Raw genomic sequence first — 17,753 nt, 5'->3', positions numbered from 1 at the left:
CTCTGACTTTGGACCAATTCTGTAGAATGGCCCTCATATTGTTAAAATATATATTTCTATTTCAAATAAATACCGTTTGTTTGAACTTTTCAATCATCAAAGAATCCTGAAAAGAATTCACACTTTCCACATAAAAAATATATTAAGCATATTTTTTCCATTCATATTAATAAAAAATAAGTAAAAGAAATGACTGATGAAAATCCAGCTTTGTCATCACAGGAATAAATGACATTTCAAAACAAAAGATATTAAAATAGAAATGGATAATTATCCATTGAAAGTGCTTTTGACCTTTAGTAGCTGTATAATAATTTCCAGGTTCATTTAGTGTCTGTTCATGTTCTGTTGACTTCATAGAATTGAGTGAGTTCATCAGTGCTGTGTTAATTGTTGTCTGTGGTGTTATGTAATAAGTCCAGTACAGAAGCACATCTGTCAAGGGAAGGTCATTTATATGAATCATTCTGCAATATACATCTAAAAACATTCACTCTGCGGTTAAATATCTTCATTCTTTCTGTCTTTCCGCAGTGTGGTGTTGCAGATGGCGAGGGCTTTTTGAGCCTCTGGCAAGTCAATCAGACCTCCTCAAACCCCAAACCGTATTTGGTAAGAGCTTTATCTTGGTACTGCACAAGCCTTAGATTACTGACAGTCACAAACTGCCCTCACAGTGTGATTGAATTAAAGCATGTGGCATCTGCAAACAAAGATTACTAGAACTTTTATTGAAACTAACTTAACTATTAAATATATGTCACCATATAATATGAAATAGTAAGCATCTGTGTGTGTCTGTCTCAGAGCTGGCAGTGTCACAGTAAAAGCTGCGGTGATTTCACCTTCATTACATCCTCCAGTCTGATCGCCTCAGCAGGACAGTCCCATGATGGCAGGTCAGTTAAATGATTTATCTTACTGTCGTATAGAAACATACTATAAACGATATTTTTAAGGAAATGTTTCACTTTCTTCCACAGGAATGTTTGTTTATGGGACACTCTGGTCTCTCCAAGTAACTCAATGATACACGGTATGTCCACAGGCTCTTGAGGGAAGATGTTTTAAAAAATATGTTGAATAAGTGCATTTTTTTTTTTATATATTGTTTAAAAAAAATATTGTAATGGTATTTCTCTATATTCCAGCATTCCAGTGCCATGAGAATGGTGCAACGGTTCTTCAGTATGCTCCTAAACAGCAGCTAATCATCACGGGCGGCCGGAAGGGATTCGTCTGTATTTTTGACATCCGTCAGAGACAGCTGCTCCACACATTCCAGGCACATGATTCGGCCATCAAAGCGCTGGCCATGGATTCAGCTGAAGACTTCTTGGTCACCGGCTCAGCTGAAGGGAACATGAAGGTATATTCCTCTAAAGTGACATAGTTCAAACAATAAACAACCTCCTGTTGCGGTTATGTGGATATTTAGGCTTTATATATATATATATATATATATATATATACATTCTGCATACCCCTTGCAGAATCTGTGAAAATATGAGTAATTTAAAAAAAATAGATCATACTAAATGCATGTTATTTTTTATTTAGTACTGTCTTGAGTAAGATATTGTACATAAAAGATATTAACATTTAGTCCACAAGACAAAAAAATTGCTGAAATTATTAAAATAACCCCACTCAAAAGTTTGGGAACCCTTGGTTCTTAGTACTGTGTGTGGTCACCTGATGATCCTCGACTGTCTTTCTGTTTTGTGATGGTTGTGCATGAGTCCCTTGTTTGTTCTGAACAGTTAAACTGAGCAGCGTTCTTCAGAAAAATCTTTAAGGTCCTGCAGATTCTTCAGTTTTCCAGCATCTTTGCATATTTGAACCCTTTCCAGCAGTGCCCCCAGCAATTTTTTTGTTTTGTGGACTAAATGTTAATATATTTTATGTACAATATCTTACTCAGGACAGTACTAAATAAAATATAACATGCATTTAGTATGATCTCTCTTAATTTTTGAAAATTACTCGCATTTTCACAAATTCTGCAAAGGGTGCCCAAACTTTCGAGCCCCACTGTATATATATATTAGGGGTGTAACGATACGCGTATTCGTATTGAACCGTTCGGTACGAGGCTTTCGGTTCGGTACGCATTATGTACCGAACGGTTCGTTGGACTAATTAATTATATTTGGAAAATAAATAAAAAATTGTGAAATATAATGAGATGCGTTCAACAAGGTAGTCCAATAACCCAAACGACGTAACAGGCAACGCCCCGTCACACCCGAAGAAGAAAAAAAACACCAACTTATATGTTTATGTTAGGCTACTCAGTCAGGTGCTCGCTCACTCAGTACGCGCTGAAGGCTCGTGCAAAATGGCCAATGCGTTTAACAGACCAGAAATAGAAGATCCTCCAATAACCAACAGGTCTGGTGTTTGGGTGCACTTTACCGATCGATCGGGGCATCCAAACAAACACGGAAATCAAAATGGACTTGTACTGTACTGTGTCGGAATTTCCTGAGCAGTACGATACAATTAACATGCCTGCACGTTGTTAGATAGAAGAACTGTTATAAATAGAATGTATGCACGGGCAGTTTTGAAAACTCCACCTACTTTGCTCTTGGCATAGTGCAGCGCAAATCGCGTTGTATCTGAAGGGCAACGCTTAGCCCAGGGTCCCGCGCCGCGCATACCGCGTCCTGTGTGAAAGACCCTTTAGCCATTTTGCAACGAGCCTTCAGCGCGTACTGAGTGAGCGAGCGCGCTCTGTAGTGGAAAACGCAGGTTTTAAGAACATGCTTAATGTAATTGAGCCCCTTTAGCCTACAATATTCCTTCACGAGCCCATTTCAGCCAGACCGTAATTCCTGCTTTGTTCCAAAAAACATAAGCCCTATAGAGAACCAATTGAGTAAAAACACACTCAATATAAAGAGTTATAGAGTTCCATATAAAAAGTTACATCTTTTTATTTGTTTATAACTACTACAACAATATAACATTTTCATTTTTTTTTTTTATAAGGAGCTGTTTTTGTTTTATACAGTATGCTGCTAAGAAAACACCATAGAAGATGGGTAAAGAATAGCCCCATCGTTGTTCAATGTAAAAAACAAAACAAAAAAACATACTTTGTTAGTTTTAGTAAATAATTGTTTTTTTAAAAATCAAGGAAATTTATCTGCCAATTTTTTCTTTTTGCTGTATCTAAAACGTACCGAGTCGTACCGAACCGAACTGGACACCAGTGAATCGTATCGAACCGAACCGAGAACTTTGTGAACCGTTACACCCCTAATATATATATATATATATATATATATATATATATATATATATATATATATATATATATATATATATATATATATATATATATATATATATATATATATATATATATATATATATATATATACAGTTTTGATAACTCCAAAAAAGAAATAATTAGACTGAATTAAATTATTGCCATACTACAGATTTTTTTTTTTCTTTTTCACCAAGTCAGTGTTGAGACCTCCTCTTTTTCACTTGCATGAATGAAAACTAAAAAAAAACAACCAATTGTCTACCTTTTATCTTCAACATTTTGCAATGTTTTGTCCATGGCTCATTATTAATAGATTCTCTAAATTTGTCCCTAATTATTTGTTAAATGTGCAAAATAAATAATAATGCAATCTTACATTTTTAGAATAAATATATATATATATATATATATATATATATATATATATATCAGCTTTTAAATTTTTTGTCCAATGCGACTTTCATATGTCATTTGATTAAAAATCAAATGGTCAGGGCAGACAGGTGATTGCAATTGATGACATGTCCAGGCAGAGGATTATGGGAAATTGAGTCTGGGGTGAGTGGAATAGTCAGTGTAGTGTGAGAGTCTAATGTGGTGAGTTAACGGAAGTTCAGTGACTGGACCATGACAATATGAATGTTCTTGTCAGTCTGAACAGATTTTTGCATTGAACATTTATCTTGGTGTAAACAAGCCTTTAGGTCTCTGATGATTATGTATTTACAAAATGAATTGTTCTATTCAGCATATGTAATGTAAATAATTTAGCATGTTGTTTTTAAGCACTATTCATACCTATACCAAAAAATAACATTTTTACATTTTAAGGGTGTTTCTTTTTACTTGTATATGAAAAACAATTTTGAAAATGTTTTGTACTGCCTCTTTCTCCAATATAAAACACAATTTAATTAAAAAAAATTGTGGGCTATAACAGTTTTTATAGAGTATGGTGGTCCATGGCAGATGTAATGCTAGTGTGCATAATACACATTAGTGAAAGCAATTGAGAAAGGTTTCAAAATATACAAAAAAATATATTTTTAAATGTACACAATATTTTACTGTATTCACACAAATAACGGAAGTCTGCTAGTTTTTGCAGCTGACACAAGGTAGTTCACTACTTCTAACCAGTTGTAACAGCTTATACGATAATCTCAAATAGGTAAAAATTAGTCAGTCGATCAACCTGTCTAATGTATCTATCTATAACTAATATTTACTGAGGCACTTAAATTTCGACAATCAAAAGTATTTGGCCAAAAAATGAATTATTGGCTTAAGCCATAACAGTGGTGATATTTAATTAGCACTTCTCTGATGGCATGTTTTTACTTTGTTAGTGTTTATTCTGAGTACATATAGCATTCAAAAATTCGTATAAAAACAATACAGCAATTGTAATTAAAATTTTTCAGTACATTTCAGTTTTTTATTTGAATGTTGCTTGTTAAATATATTTCTAAAAATACATAATTTCTAATAATTGTATTACTGTTCTGGGTCAGGTCTGGAAGTTGGCGGGTCACGGTCTCATGCACTCCTTTAGTGCAGAGCATGCTAAACAATCCATATTCCGAAACATCGGCGCTGGCGTGATGCAAATCGAAACCTGCTCAGGCAACCGGATCTTCACCTGTGGAGCCGACGGGACCCTGAAAATGAGGGTCCTTCCAGACCGTTACAACATTCCAGCCAGTATATTCCAGATCCTCTAACACCGGAGCCGCGTAGAAAACTGAAGCTTTCATCGGCACCTCCGCTGTGTTTCCTTAGCTGTGAATTGTAAACCGGTAACAAATGTCTTGCGCTGCAGAATATCTTTACCACCCTGTCCCGAAAAATGTGTTGAAAAACATGCACGAGGTCCCTTGATTCTAACGATCGACTACTGTCATTTCTGGAGAAGAATCCAGATAACATGTTGGTAGGAAAGCTGTATGCATGAGCTGTTTGGGTCATCGCACTCCACTCCCAGGTTATTGGTCGTGCTTTGTAAAAGTGCTCAAAGCTCCATTTTTAAGTGTGTATGTGTGTGTCTTCATTTTGTGCCCATTTTAGCATCTAAAATACCAGCACTGTGCTTCTGCTATCAGTGTAAGTCCAGTTGTCGGATATAGTTTTTACTGTACGTTTTCTCCTTGGCTGCTAATGTATTTGCGGAGTGTAAAATGGCACAGTACCCTGGCAGTCCGGCGGTTCGCCACGGCCCCAGAGACGTTCCCCTTCCCTTCCACATGCACACGCTGCTGTTGACACAGTTGTTTCCGTAGCAGCCAAACAGCTAAACATTCCATGCAAGATGATGATGCTTGCTCCTGGAAATGACGTTTTTGACCTTTTCATCTCTCAAACCCTGAAAATCTCGGTTTGAACAGAAAGCGTTTAGTTTTTGCACAAAATATTTCTTTGTTCGTTTGCTTGTTTACTTGTTCACTTGTTTTGTTTGTTCTTTTACAAAATCTTGTATTTCTATTTAACTTTAGAAATGTAAGGTATGTTTTAGATGTCTGGGACAAAGTGCAACACTGAATAGGTTTGTGTTTTATTTATTTACTTATTTATTTTTTTCATGTTTTATCTGTTCTAAATATTTGCACTCAGATCTGGGGAAACAATAACACTCTTACGTTACAAGTGATAAAAGCTCTATTAGAGGAAACTGTTATTTACTAATGAATGTCTGGCTGTGTGTGGCCGAGTAGTAAAAAGTGGAAATAGTTTTAAATAAATAAAAAAAATATATATATATTATAAATATAAAAAAATGAATTATGACAATAGCTTGTACAAAACACAATAATGCTTTTAGTTTATTTTTTTGATTTTATCATAACTGCTGGAAATAGTCGTATATTTGGTTTGATGTATGTGGTATTTATCAAAATTATATTTGTGTTTTTCTGTCTGATTTGCTGGGCACCATGTCACCTGTATGTATTTTAAATGTTGAACCGATGGTCTGATGTGTATTTATTGAACAGCCTGATCTGTCTGCGTGTGTGAAAATGCAAATCCCAAAAATACTGGGTGGTTTTTCAGAAGGTACAGGTACTGCAGTTCTGTCATGGTCAAAGTTTTACCTTTGTAAGTTGAATAAATTCTTCTTATTTGAATTAAGTCATTTCATTTTTTGCTGTTTCAGCTCCGTGTGTCTTTAGAATAACATGTTTTAGGGTTTATTCCAGGATTTACAAGCATTTGTGGCTATACAAACATGCAAGCAATATAAATGAAACAATATTTGGCAAATATAATTTGTGTCTTATACATACTAGCAGTCCAATACATTTCCATAAACATGAAGTCAACATTAAAATCTAAATTTTACTTAATGCACATACTTAATCTTGTCATGTAGGGTTTATGAGTGACGTCTTACTGAAGTGATGATGTGAAATTAAATGGCAATGACAACAATGGTTATGTATACAAAATTACTAAATTCATGTAATGCGCATACATTTTCCACTTATTATTTACACACTTTTGGCCTCATTCATGAAACGAGGAGAATAGTAAAACAATTTCTATGTAAACAAGAACCATGGTTTTATGAACAATTTGCGCAAAAACTAGCTCCGCTCATGCTACATGAATTAATAAATATTCACTTAAAATGCATGTTAGCCAAAAAACTAAAATGCAACGTATAAAAGTAAAAATGCAGAAAAAATAATAATAAATATGGTAGCCCCAAATTGCTTTTAGACACTCAGTTCAGATTTTCAAATGTCTTTATGTCATTACATTAGAGGAAAAAAATAAAACCAAGTGCATTTATTTTCAAGAAAGTAAGCGCTAAATCGGTTTTACAAAGATGTTTGTTAAGCTTTAAATGATAAACTGAAATCCTGTGCTCTACTCAAACTTGTTTAAGGGTAGCTAAAGTGTCCAAATACTTAGTGCGAACATCACTAGATAGACAATTTAGCGCTTGATATATCATCCACTCAAGAAAATGAAATAAAAATATATGGGTACACATGGGTAACAACATAAACATTGGTTATTTGCTTATAAATGTGTCAATTACTGTATGTCATGCATTTTTGATTATTCATCTGAGAGGAACTGGACTTGGTATGATTTGACGTAGCTGCTGTCCCATATGTAGAGATGTTTGTCTCTGGGATTGTATGAGATCATGGACAGAACCCCTCCAGGTGCCCTCAGATCTAGACTGACACTAACCGGCTTCTCTTTCAGGAGGTCGAAAGCATATGTCACCTTTGTGTCTTTAGTATCCGTGATGTAGAGAATCCCGCAGGCGATAAAGGCATTACCGGCCTTGGTCCTGGGATAGGTGGCGTTGATGTATGTGGTGACGGAGAATGTTTTCTCATCCAGTCGCGCCACCATTATGTTGTCGTCAATGTTGGCGGCAAATATGATCCACATACCATTCTCATCTGTTGCCAGTTTGAAATATGTCTTTGAGTTTTCAAGAAAGTAGGACTTATTGTGATAGAAAGCGTTTTCAATTGTCAGCGTGTGTAAGATCTTCGTCTGGAGGTCAAACCTGGGAGAATTGGAGAAGTGTTCTTACAAATTAACTTAAGAAAAGTCTTTCTGCTGTTGTTCCAAATTATACTATTATACAATTGTGTAATTATACAATTAAGTACTGAGTAATATTAATTTATGAACTTACAGTTTGGATTAGGGTTTGGTTTAGGTTTAGTTGGATGCAATTATGCAGAATTGAATGTTATTACAATAATAAGTGCAGGCAATGTGTGAATAAGATACTAAAATTGTTACTAAAACTTCTACCAAAAAGTCTTTCCATTATTCACCTTACAGTAAACTACAGTAAATTTTAAATGTATAAAATCGGGTTACACTTTACTTTAAGGTGTCCTTGTTATAACAGTGTAATTATACAATTACCTACTGAGTAATATTCATTAACTACATGTGCTTACTATATAGTTAGGGTTTAGCTTACAAGGTGTAACAAGGACACATTAAAATAGAGTGTTACCATAAATTGTTTTAAACTGTTTCTATATGGCAAGTTATTTATTTATGATTGATAATTGGTTTCTTCATTTTATTAATTGGAACTCCCAATCCTTCATATGTTTGGAGTCACATGATGACAGAATTTTCATTTTTGGCCCAATTTCATGACTTATGGTATTATCAAGGAGATCTGTCTTCAGTCATACTTAGCAATATTAGAAGTTCCAGCGATGTGGTAGAATACTGAGCCATTATGTACAACATGGCCGCAACCTTGGAAAAATTTTCGGACATCAATGGATTCACTGCTGCCGTTCTGGAACGCTGCGATACTGTTGTACTCCTTTATGATGCGACCTAAGAAATTAGTGAAAATGGGGAAAATCTTAAAAGCAATATTCAAGGTTCAATACAATATTTGTTCTATAACAGCATTTAGTACCAAAGATTAAACATTTTGATCACATTTAACACTTGCAGATGGAGGTAGAGTTTAAATGTAGGCTATATATGTGCTGAATGATGGTTCTCTCATCATTACCCGAGAAATGTTCTGCCACCCAGATCTTCTCATTGTCGTGAGCAGCAGTGTCCATCATCCATGCTCCAAACGTGCTGCTCATTTTCATCAAATGTCTGGGGTTCTGCACTGACTTTATGACACAGTCTACCAAACACAATCACACAGTTAGAGGTAAAGCTTATAAAAGCTGTAGTTAAATGTATAACAACTTATAATTTGCTCCTGTTGGTACCGTTTCTCTTCCATGATAATATTTTCTGGCTGATGGTGTCATCATTTGGAACTGAATTAAGGTGACCTGAAAATAAATAACAAAATTGCATACTGTATATTTTATTACATGTTATGATGTGTGTTACATTGGAAAGTCGCTATACCCAGTTTTGGACGTCCATGTCAAGTTTTGCCACAAAATCAAAGGGGGGTCAAATAAATTATTGTACATAAAATTTGAAATTTGATTACTTAAAATCACATTAAAATATTTTGTAAATTCACAGTAATTATGCACGAAGATATATTATAACTAATGCAATGTGTCTGTACATTAATTGTTTAGTTATCCTCATGATCATCAATGGCAATTTTCATTCCTGTAATAAAAATAATACTTTTGATGTATTACAGTTTTCACAATTTCTTTTGATTTGAATAAAAAAAATAGTTTTCTTTGATTGTTTTTGATTATGAGAAAGATAATGAGGTAATTTTGAAAAATGTAAATGCACAATTTAGGATTTTAGCCATTCAACTTGCCTACAGACTCTTTCCCCATGTGGAGATGTGCCCTTTGGCTCCTGTGTCTTAGTGGCCCTTGAGGCCCGGGGGGCCCTGGAGGGCCAGGTGGACCAGGGAGGCCAGGGGGTCCCATTGGACCAGGTGGACCTGCAGATTAAAGCAAAAGGAATATGGCCATCACTCATGTATCATCACTCACATTATTGTGATCCATGGAGGTCCAAGATCAATACAAATTGCTGTACTATATCTTTTATATCTACAGGGAAAATAAAATGGCATAAACAATTGTAGTGTTGCTTAACAAGACCCTTAAGCTGTGACAATATTCCAACATCCTCATATCCTATTAAAAACAGAATGTGTCTTTACCCTCCACAATGACATCATTTGAAGGTTCACCCTGTTCTCCTGGGGGTCCTTGGGGTCCAGGGAATCCTTGTTCTCCTCTCTCACCAGGCTCACCCTTCTCACCCTGAGGACCTGCACACAGGTACAAAAAATAATTCATTCAGTACATTTTCTAAAATACAGCAATTGTGGTTAATTGCTAGGGTGTTCTGGGTGGTGGTTGAAAACAAACTGGACTTGGTCTGCTTGACGGAAACATAGCATAGACAATCTGATGGGCTTGTGCTTAATGAACTTACTCCATCTGGCTATGAATTGTTCGATTCCCCTACAACAACAATTCACTACAAGTCAGTTTAATTTATTTGAATGTCTTGTGCTGAGTATCTCTCCACCCATCTTGACTGTCATAGCCGTAGTGTACAGACCTAAGACTGCTGAACACTTTTTAACTGAATTTGCTGATTTTCTGTCTATGTTGTGTCTTAATTTTGAAAGAACTCTTATCCTAGGGGACAAAAAAGACTCTGTAATGACTAAGGACCTTGTGTCTTTATTGGAATGTTTTGATTTGAAGCAACATGTGGATTTCTCCGCACATATTAAGGGGCACACCTTAGATCTGGTTATCTCTACTGACACTGCTTTAAATTGGTTCAAGTCTTATCTATCAGATCGTAGGCAGTTTGTGTCCCTGGGTTGTTGCAGGTCCAATTTTGGCTCAGTGCAGTTTGGTGTTCCACAGGGTTAAGTTTTGAATCCCTTACTTTTAGTATGTATTTTTCCTTTTGGGCTATTTCTAAGATCCATTGGTCTTAAGTTACATTTTTACGCAGATGACACTCAGATTTATATTCACTCAAAACCTGGTGATAATTTGGCTGTTGCCTTTCTTGAACATTGCATATAGGAAGTAAAAATATGGATGTCTCAAAATTTCAAATATGTATGTCTCAAAAGACTGAGGTTATGCTGATTGGTTCACCCCATCAAATACGTAAAGCTAGTTTTTAAACTTAAAGATGGATGGGTCTATTATGGAGTTTCAAGCAAAATTAAAAAATCTGGTGAAATTTGATTCATACTTAACTTTTGATCCTCATGTTCAGAATATGGTTACAGTATAATTTTTTCACCTTAGAAACATTGCAAGACTGCGTCCCATGTTATCTTTTTCAGTGGCTGAAATACTGATCCATACATTTGTCTGAGGGAAGTCATGGCCTAGTGGTTAGAGAGTATGACTCCTAACCCTAGGGTTGTGTGTTCGAGTCCCAGCAATATCACGACTTAGGTGCCCTTGAGCAAGGCACTGAACCCCCAACTGCTCCCCGGGTGCCGCAGCATAAATGGCTGCCCACTGCGCCGGGTGTGTGTTCACAGTGTGTGTATGTGTGTGTTCACTGCTGTGTGTGTGCACTTTGGATGGGTCAAATGCAGAGCATGAATTCTGAGTATGTGTCACCATACTTTGCTGTATGTCACGTCACTTTTTTTCCACTTTCAATTTTCTCAAATTGACTACTGTAATGCTTTGCTCGCGGGGGTCTCGAAATCTACTCTAAACAAATTGCAGTATGTTCGAAATGCAGCTGCCAGAATCCTGACAAGTTCCAGGACAGGTGAGCACATCTCTCCAGTCTCTCGAGTCCTTGCACTGCCTTCCGGTCAGGTTTCACGTTGATTTTAAAATTCTTATGCTCAACTACAAGGCCCTGCATGGTTTAGCTACAGAATATCTTACTGTCTTTAACTGTCTACACCCCACGGCGTAATCTTCGCTTATCGGATTCTGTCTTTTTAACTATTCCTGTAACTCGTTTACGCTCTATGGGTGACCGGGCCTTCTCTTCTGTGGCACCTAAACTCCGGAAATCTCTTCCTATTGAAATTAGACATGCTGAATCCCTTCGTATTTTTAAAATCTTCTCTTAAAACGTTTTTTTTTTTTTTTTTTCAGTTAGCATATATGTGATATGCTTCTCTGATTGTCAATCTCAATGTATTTTTTCTGAATGCCTTGGTAAAGTGCTTTGAGATGTAACTTTTAAAGGCACTATAGAAAATAAAGTTTATTATTATATTGTTGGTTCTAAACTGCTTGTAACATCTACCTAGCCAGGTAAACTGTGTGTTTTGAAGCATTAACTGCCAATTAATAATCACTTGCTTGTGGAACGTAAAATATGGTAATTTCTCCACCACGGTACATAGAATTTCATTCAGTTTCTGCATAATTGATTTGCTGAATGGCACTTCTAGAATGTCTGTGGGCTCTTGTGCTCTCAGAGCAGAGCAGTCAGTCAGCTGTTATCAGGAGTCCTGCTTTATTCAGTGGGAGATCTCAAAGTCTTTCTGAATCCTGATGTGTGACAGAAGCAGGATAAAATCCCCCTCTTATTTTCTTGAGTGGATGATAAAAGCTATAGAAAGCAGCCGAAGTTTCGGGAAGAGGTTTGAAAGGAGGAAATTTTCCTTTTTGACTGTATTCATTCATGTGCATGATGGATGGATTTTCCATGTTCTTTTGCATATACAGTAGCTGACCTCTTTTCCCTCGTTTTCCATGTGCTCCAGGCTCCCCTGGCAACCCTGGAATTCCATCTGTTCCGTTATACCCCGGCATTCCGTCCACACCCGGCAAGCCTGAAATTCCATAAAGTAAGATTATGTGAGTAATTCATTATTTGGAATGTTACACTGAAAATTGGTGTAGAAATTAATTTCACTTGGACAATTTCACAATTAAGTACAAAGAAATGGCCATGTATCAGAAAAAAAATACACCTACAATAAGCACTTTTTTACATTATGATTATCATATCTATATATATATATATATATATATATATATATATATATTTTTTTTTTTTTTTTTTTCTGTAGTAGAATATAACCCATAAACAACATTAAAATAATTAATTTCCTACCTGGAATTCCAGGTGGCCCTGGTGGCCCTGTGAAAGCCAAAAGCAAACAAAAGTTAAACTTGGAGACAACAGATTCAGGACACAGTAAGTTGTGAAAATAAAAACGACCCATACTCACCGGTCAGACAGACACCTTTAGTACTGTTGCAAATGTCCAGAAGAATTTTAACCTGAAACATATATTGTACTCGAGTTTTTGCAGGCCTGTGTTGAAGTATATTCTAGAAGAATCAAATTATGTAACTGCTGGAGCAAAACAAATTTAAAGGAGCTAAAAGTATTTACTTTACTTTTTATTTATGAAAAGAATAATCATCTACAGATAACACATAATTTATATATATATATATATATATATATATATATATATATATATATATATATATATATATATATATATATACAGTATATATATATATATATTTTTTTTTTTCATTACACCCTTAGAAAGTAAAACAATATACTGTGTTAATGTAAAGGAATTGTATCTAAATTCTGAATTACGCATTTCATTCTGTTATATGTTAGGGTAAGAAATGTCTATAAACTTATAACATAATTTTTACAGGCATTTCTACAGATATTTATAACAGACTTTTCGTTTTTGCTTTTTTTTTCCAACAGTGTATGGTAAATTGTCAAAAATCATTTTACAAAACATACTATATTATAAACATTTCATAAAAAAAAAAAAAAAAAAAAAAAATATATATATATATATATATATATATATATATATATATATATATATCAGAATTTCCATCAGGAGATTCAGACATTATATTTGCAACTGAATAAAATTAAGCATTATTTTTTCAAAAATGCATACATTTTTTATTTCTTTATTTATTTTCCCCCCTCAACCTAGGGAAAACAGTTTGGGAGAAATGGATTAAAGTTAAGACTTCCCAATTTATTTATTTTTTCCACTGTTTGCTTTTGTGTAATCACCATAAATAAATCAATCATGTCAGTTTCTTACTGGCACCATGGAGTATGTCATCATCATCATCATTCCTTCCTGCTCTTCTGTTTTGTGCTGGTAAACCGGCCCATGCGTCTGCTGATACTGATATTGGAAATCTCCCAAGACTTCCTCTCCCACACTCCCCTCGTGCTCCTCGAAGGGTCGTGTCCCTCGATGCTGGCGGCTGCGTTTGTTTCTGGAGTATTGATACTCTGCCTCATCTTCGTTCACCTGCGTCATGAACTCCACCACGGAGCTCTGAGAGATCTCCACCATCTGTCTCTCCACCTCAGTCAGATGAGCCCACAGCTCTCTCTGCTGAACCAGGAGCAGAACCAGGCCGGCACAGTTTATTACCGTCAGTACGCACACGCTGTACAAGATCAAGCGCACCTGCCAGGACATCCGGCCACCACACTGCCTGAAGCCTCCAGATCTTCTCAACTCAGCCAATGGATCCAGCATTCTGACTTCAATTTTAGGAAAAACAAAAAAGTGTTCAAAAACTGCAACGCACAAGTCACAAGTCTAGAATATTGCCCTAAAAAAGGACAGTTTCTGGACGCGAGAAGACAATTGAAGTCCTTGTTTCGAATCGAGTCTGTGTGCGACTGAGGGCTGCTGGGCTTTGTGCCGTCCTGATGCGCTGGAGAAGAACCCCCCACTTGTGCAGTCACCTGATTTATATGCAGTAGCGTCCATTCTTCAGCATGACCGTGGGTTGACCAGCATAATCCACATCGACACCAACAGCCAATGATGTGGAAGAAAACTAGACACGCTGAGAGCCACTGCAAGATTTCAGTAAACACTTTCTTAAAACAGTTCTACTAAGACTGTCTCCAAACATCTTCAAATATGTACTGTTGTGTATTTTTTATTAGACAATTCAAAGCTGTCTTGGCAAAAGTGATGCAACTTTTAACACCAGAATGTGTACTAAACATTTTAATTGACACAATCTGAACATATAGCCATATCTGAGACAATATAGTCAAAACAATACTTAAAAAAAAAAACGTATTCAGCTTCAAGGTGATTTCATGAACATGTCAGAGTGTATAAATGTCAGCAGCTAAAGGAACTCAGGCTGGTTGAGGAGTTTAAAGCCTGATATCTGATTCTTATAGTGCCCATATCACACAACATGACCCACTTCTGTAGTTTTAATTCGGGTTTTGATCTAATATCAGTTAGCACCTCGCTCTCTTATATAATGAATGTGGAATATATCTGCACTCGCTATAATTGGAAATGGCATGCACTGCCAGTATTGGTAATTAAAAAATAATTAATAATTAAAGAATATAATAACAATAAGGTTTTGTGGGTGCACAGCAAGATTGTTTGTGCATTAAAAAAGATTAATTTCCTCTGGTAAATGCTGGTGCACTGCTGTATGTAGATGTGAAGTATGTTGTGTTTTGTGCTCCTCTGCCCTGCAGCTGTAGGTCATTGGCAAATAAAACATACAAGCTGAGCTACAAGCTCCTTGGTTGGTTTTGTGTGATCATGCAAGCAAGGGACAAGGAGCTTAACTTAAGAGAGTGTGTATTATTGAGTATGTGCTGAAAGGAGTGTGAAGGTCATATCAGTTCAGTCAGGTTTTTTTTTTTTTTTAGCCAGGTTCTTTGGTAAATTAATAGTTTTAATGATTAGGTTAGGATAATAATTCTTTGATTGTCAACTTTCCATTGAACTAGCTCAAACCCTTTAAAGAGGTTTTACTATATTTTAGGTAATTAGTATTAGCATTGGAGCTAACACGTGTTACATAATTAGAACTATTAAAACCAATCAGCTTTTGTTCAAAGTAAATTAAATAATGCATCAGGATACTTACAATTACAAAATACATTTTTTTACTTTACATAAAAAGCAATAATGTTACATAATCATTTAATTATATTGGGAGATATAGAATATTGTAACAGGCTTGTTAAAAGTAGCCTAATATTCCAACACTAGTTAGTACAGCTACAGACTGGTAGAGAAATCTGGCTTGAATAACTTTATTTTTAAACTGGTTTAAAGCGCAAATTTATGAGGTCAGTCAAGGTCCCCAACTCCCCTGACAGACATTGAAGAGTTGATATAACTGATGTCGAACTTAACCGATAACCAATAAATGATTCAGTTTGGCTGACAGAACTTACACTTTGAGCTGTTTATACTTCTGCAAAATCTGCCTGCAGATTATATATGGAGGCTACTAGACAACAAGCCAATAATAGATCTCAATTATCAGGTCATTAAATGGGAACTAACTTTTCAGCATCATGAATAAAGAGAATGTTCCTTTAGAGTAATAAAGTTGTATTATCTTATGACATGCAAATCTAGATGGTTCCATTTTTCGGAAATGTTCTGCTGATGTCAACAGTGGTACCATCAAGTCAGATTGTAGGCTGTCCAACTTTTTGAAAGATAGTAAAAAAAAAAAAAAAAAAAAATTATATTCCCATTTAATTGGAATTCATTAGAAGAAAGTATGTAATTCACTATGTTGATAAGTAGATATAAAGCTGTATGTCATCTGTATAATAATAAAAACTAATGCCAATTTTCCTAGTAATATCACCTAAAGCGAGTATGCACAAAATTAATTACAAAGTGCCTAAAACGGAACCTTGTGGAACACCAGAATTTACTTGCAATAGAATAGCCTACACAAGCAGGGATTAAAAGAAATCTCATTTATATGAATATTTCAAAGGGGTAACACATTAATTATTAAGCAGTCAAAAAAAAAAAAAAAAAAAAAACAACAAGATACTTACTATAAGTTTTTTATAAAACAGGCCCTCAGACCTCAGAGAGGTCAGTTGAGTGGACATTGGATTGTATTCAGTAAAGGGAAGTGGTTTGGCTTCTCTCCCTGTGCGTTATCTCAAACATTGCTTTTATTATCTGTGATTTGGCACTCCTCATGAGAAAGCCGAAACAAACATCCACTCTCAACAGCCACACGGCTAATACTGCTTTCACTGAGCTGAACACACAACCATCACAGAGATCAATGCGCACTTTCCCCAGGATGGAGGTGTTGGTGATGGACTGCTGAAATGATTCAGTGAATGGACAATAAAAAAAGACATAATCATGAAAAATAAAACTGTACTTATTGAGTTTTGCAATTAATATTTATGACAAAATGCAGTAAAATCCAATAAAAGCACTTTTCCTAGATGTCTTTGAAAGAAAGCACCAGCAATAAAACAAAAATGTAAATGATCTATAAATGTATGGTTGACAGTACTCACAATTCTTTTCCTTGTGGCTTCCTGCCCACAGTTTTGCTACAGGGGACAAACAACTTATTTGACGAATTGCGAAACTCAAGGACCACAAAGGCTGTATTGAAGTGACGACATATTTAAGTGACGTGTCTTTCAATGTGCAAGAGGGACACTTTGTTCTCCAATGAATTAAAGATTACTTGTTTCTTTCCGAAAAAGACATTCCAGCCCCAAATATGTGTGATGTTGCTGCATGTTCAAAAGGTTGACTCCTTTATGAGAAGCTCAAAGTCTTTATTAAGACCACCCTGAAATTTGGGCAACCAAGAAAATTCACCCTTACACCTCCATGTAGTCACATAACTCAATATACCACACAAATCAATGAAATTAATAAATGTCAGTCATAAATGATTAATTAAATGAGCAGAAATATGTTAATATTTCTTTATAAGTTATAGGTGATAACACAAGTCACATATCACAGAAACGTGAGAATGAGTATATTTTACTCAGAATTAGTTTACTCAGAACACTCTAGCAAGCACTTAAACATATTATAAATGCTAAAATCACCTCAGCAGCCATGCATCGATGCCTGTTTTGCATGGGTGAAGGCCACTCACATTTTATTTCTCCATAAGTTAATTGGTACATACAGTAATATTACAGCTTCAGTCCCCATGGAATAACCTGAAGTTAAATGTTGCAGTGGTTCAAATTACCCCTATGGGCCTTAATCCAGCAA

At 35.5% G+C, this 17,753-nt stretch overlaps 2 protein-coding genes across 7 annotated transcripts in view; one reads left to right on the top strand and one right to left on the bottom strand.

Annotated features, from left to right (window-relative positions):
• The window catches only part of LOC113118577 (dmX-like protein 2), a 65,683-nt gene extending 59,948 nt beyond the window's left edge, over window positions 1–5,735 (top strand). For all 6 annotated transcript variants that reach the window (XM_026287857.1, XM_026287853.1, XM_026287856.1 and 3 more), the window contains 5 exons: window positions 535–612; window positions 808–899; window positions 984–1,036; window positions 1,152–1,369; window positions 4,798–5,735. In XM_026287857.1, the coding sequence (XP_026143642.1) occupies window positions 535–612; window positions 808–899; window positions 984–1,036; window positions 1,152–1,369; window positions 4,798–5,007 (651 nt within the window). In that variant the 3' untranslated portion in view covers window positions 5,008–5,735. The remainder of the gene's footprint in view (window positions 1–534; window positions 613–807; window positions 900–983; window positions 1,037–1,151; window positions 1,370–4,797) is intronic.
• On the bottom strand, window positions 5,727–14,646 carry LOC113118578 (gliomedin-like). Its single transcript, XM_026287858.1, has 10 exons — window positions 13,782–14,646; window positions 12,918–12,969; window positions 12,800–12,826; window positions 12,417–12,515; window positions 9,891–10,001; window positions 9,537–9,665; window positions 9,013–9,078; window positions 8,799–8,924; window positions 8,464–8,614; window positions 5,727–7,811 (listed from the first exon to the last, which is right to left on the bottom strand). The coding sequence occupies exons 1-10, from the start codon at window positions 14,229–14,231 to the stop codon at window positions 7,346–7,348; spliced, it is 1,677 nt and encodes a 558-aa protein (XP_026143643.1). The 5' UTR covers window positions 14,232–14,646; the 3' UTR covers window positions 5,727–7,345.
• Window positions 14,647–17,753: the final 3,107 nt, after the last annotated feature.

This window comes from Carassius auratus, chromosome 18 (assembly GCF_003368295.1).
Source record: "Carassius auratus strain Wakin chromosome 18, ASM336829v1, whole genome shotgun sequence".
Lineage (NCBI taxonomy): Eukaryota > Metazoa > Chordata > Actinopteri > Cypriniformes > Cyprinidae > Carassius > Carassius auratus.
This window is presented reverse-complemented; position numbering and strand designations above follow the sequence as displayed.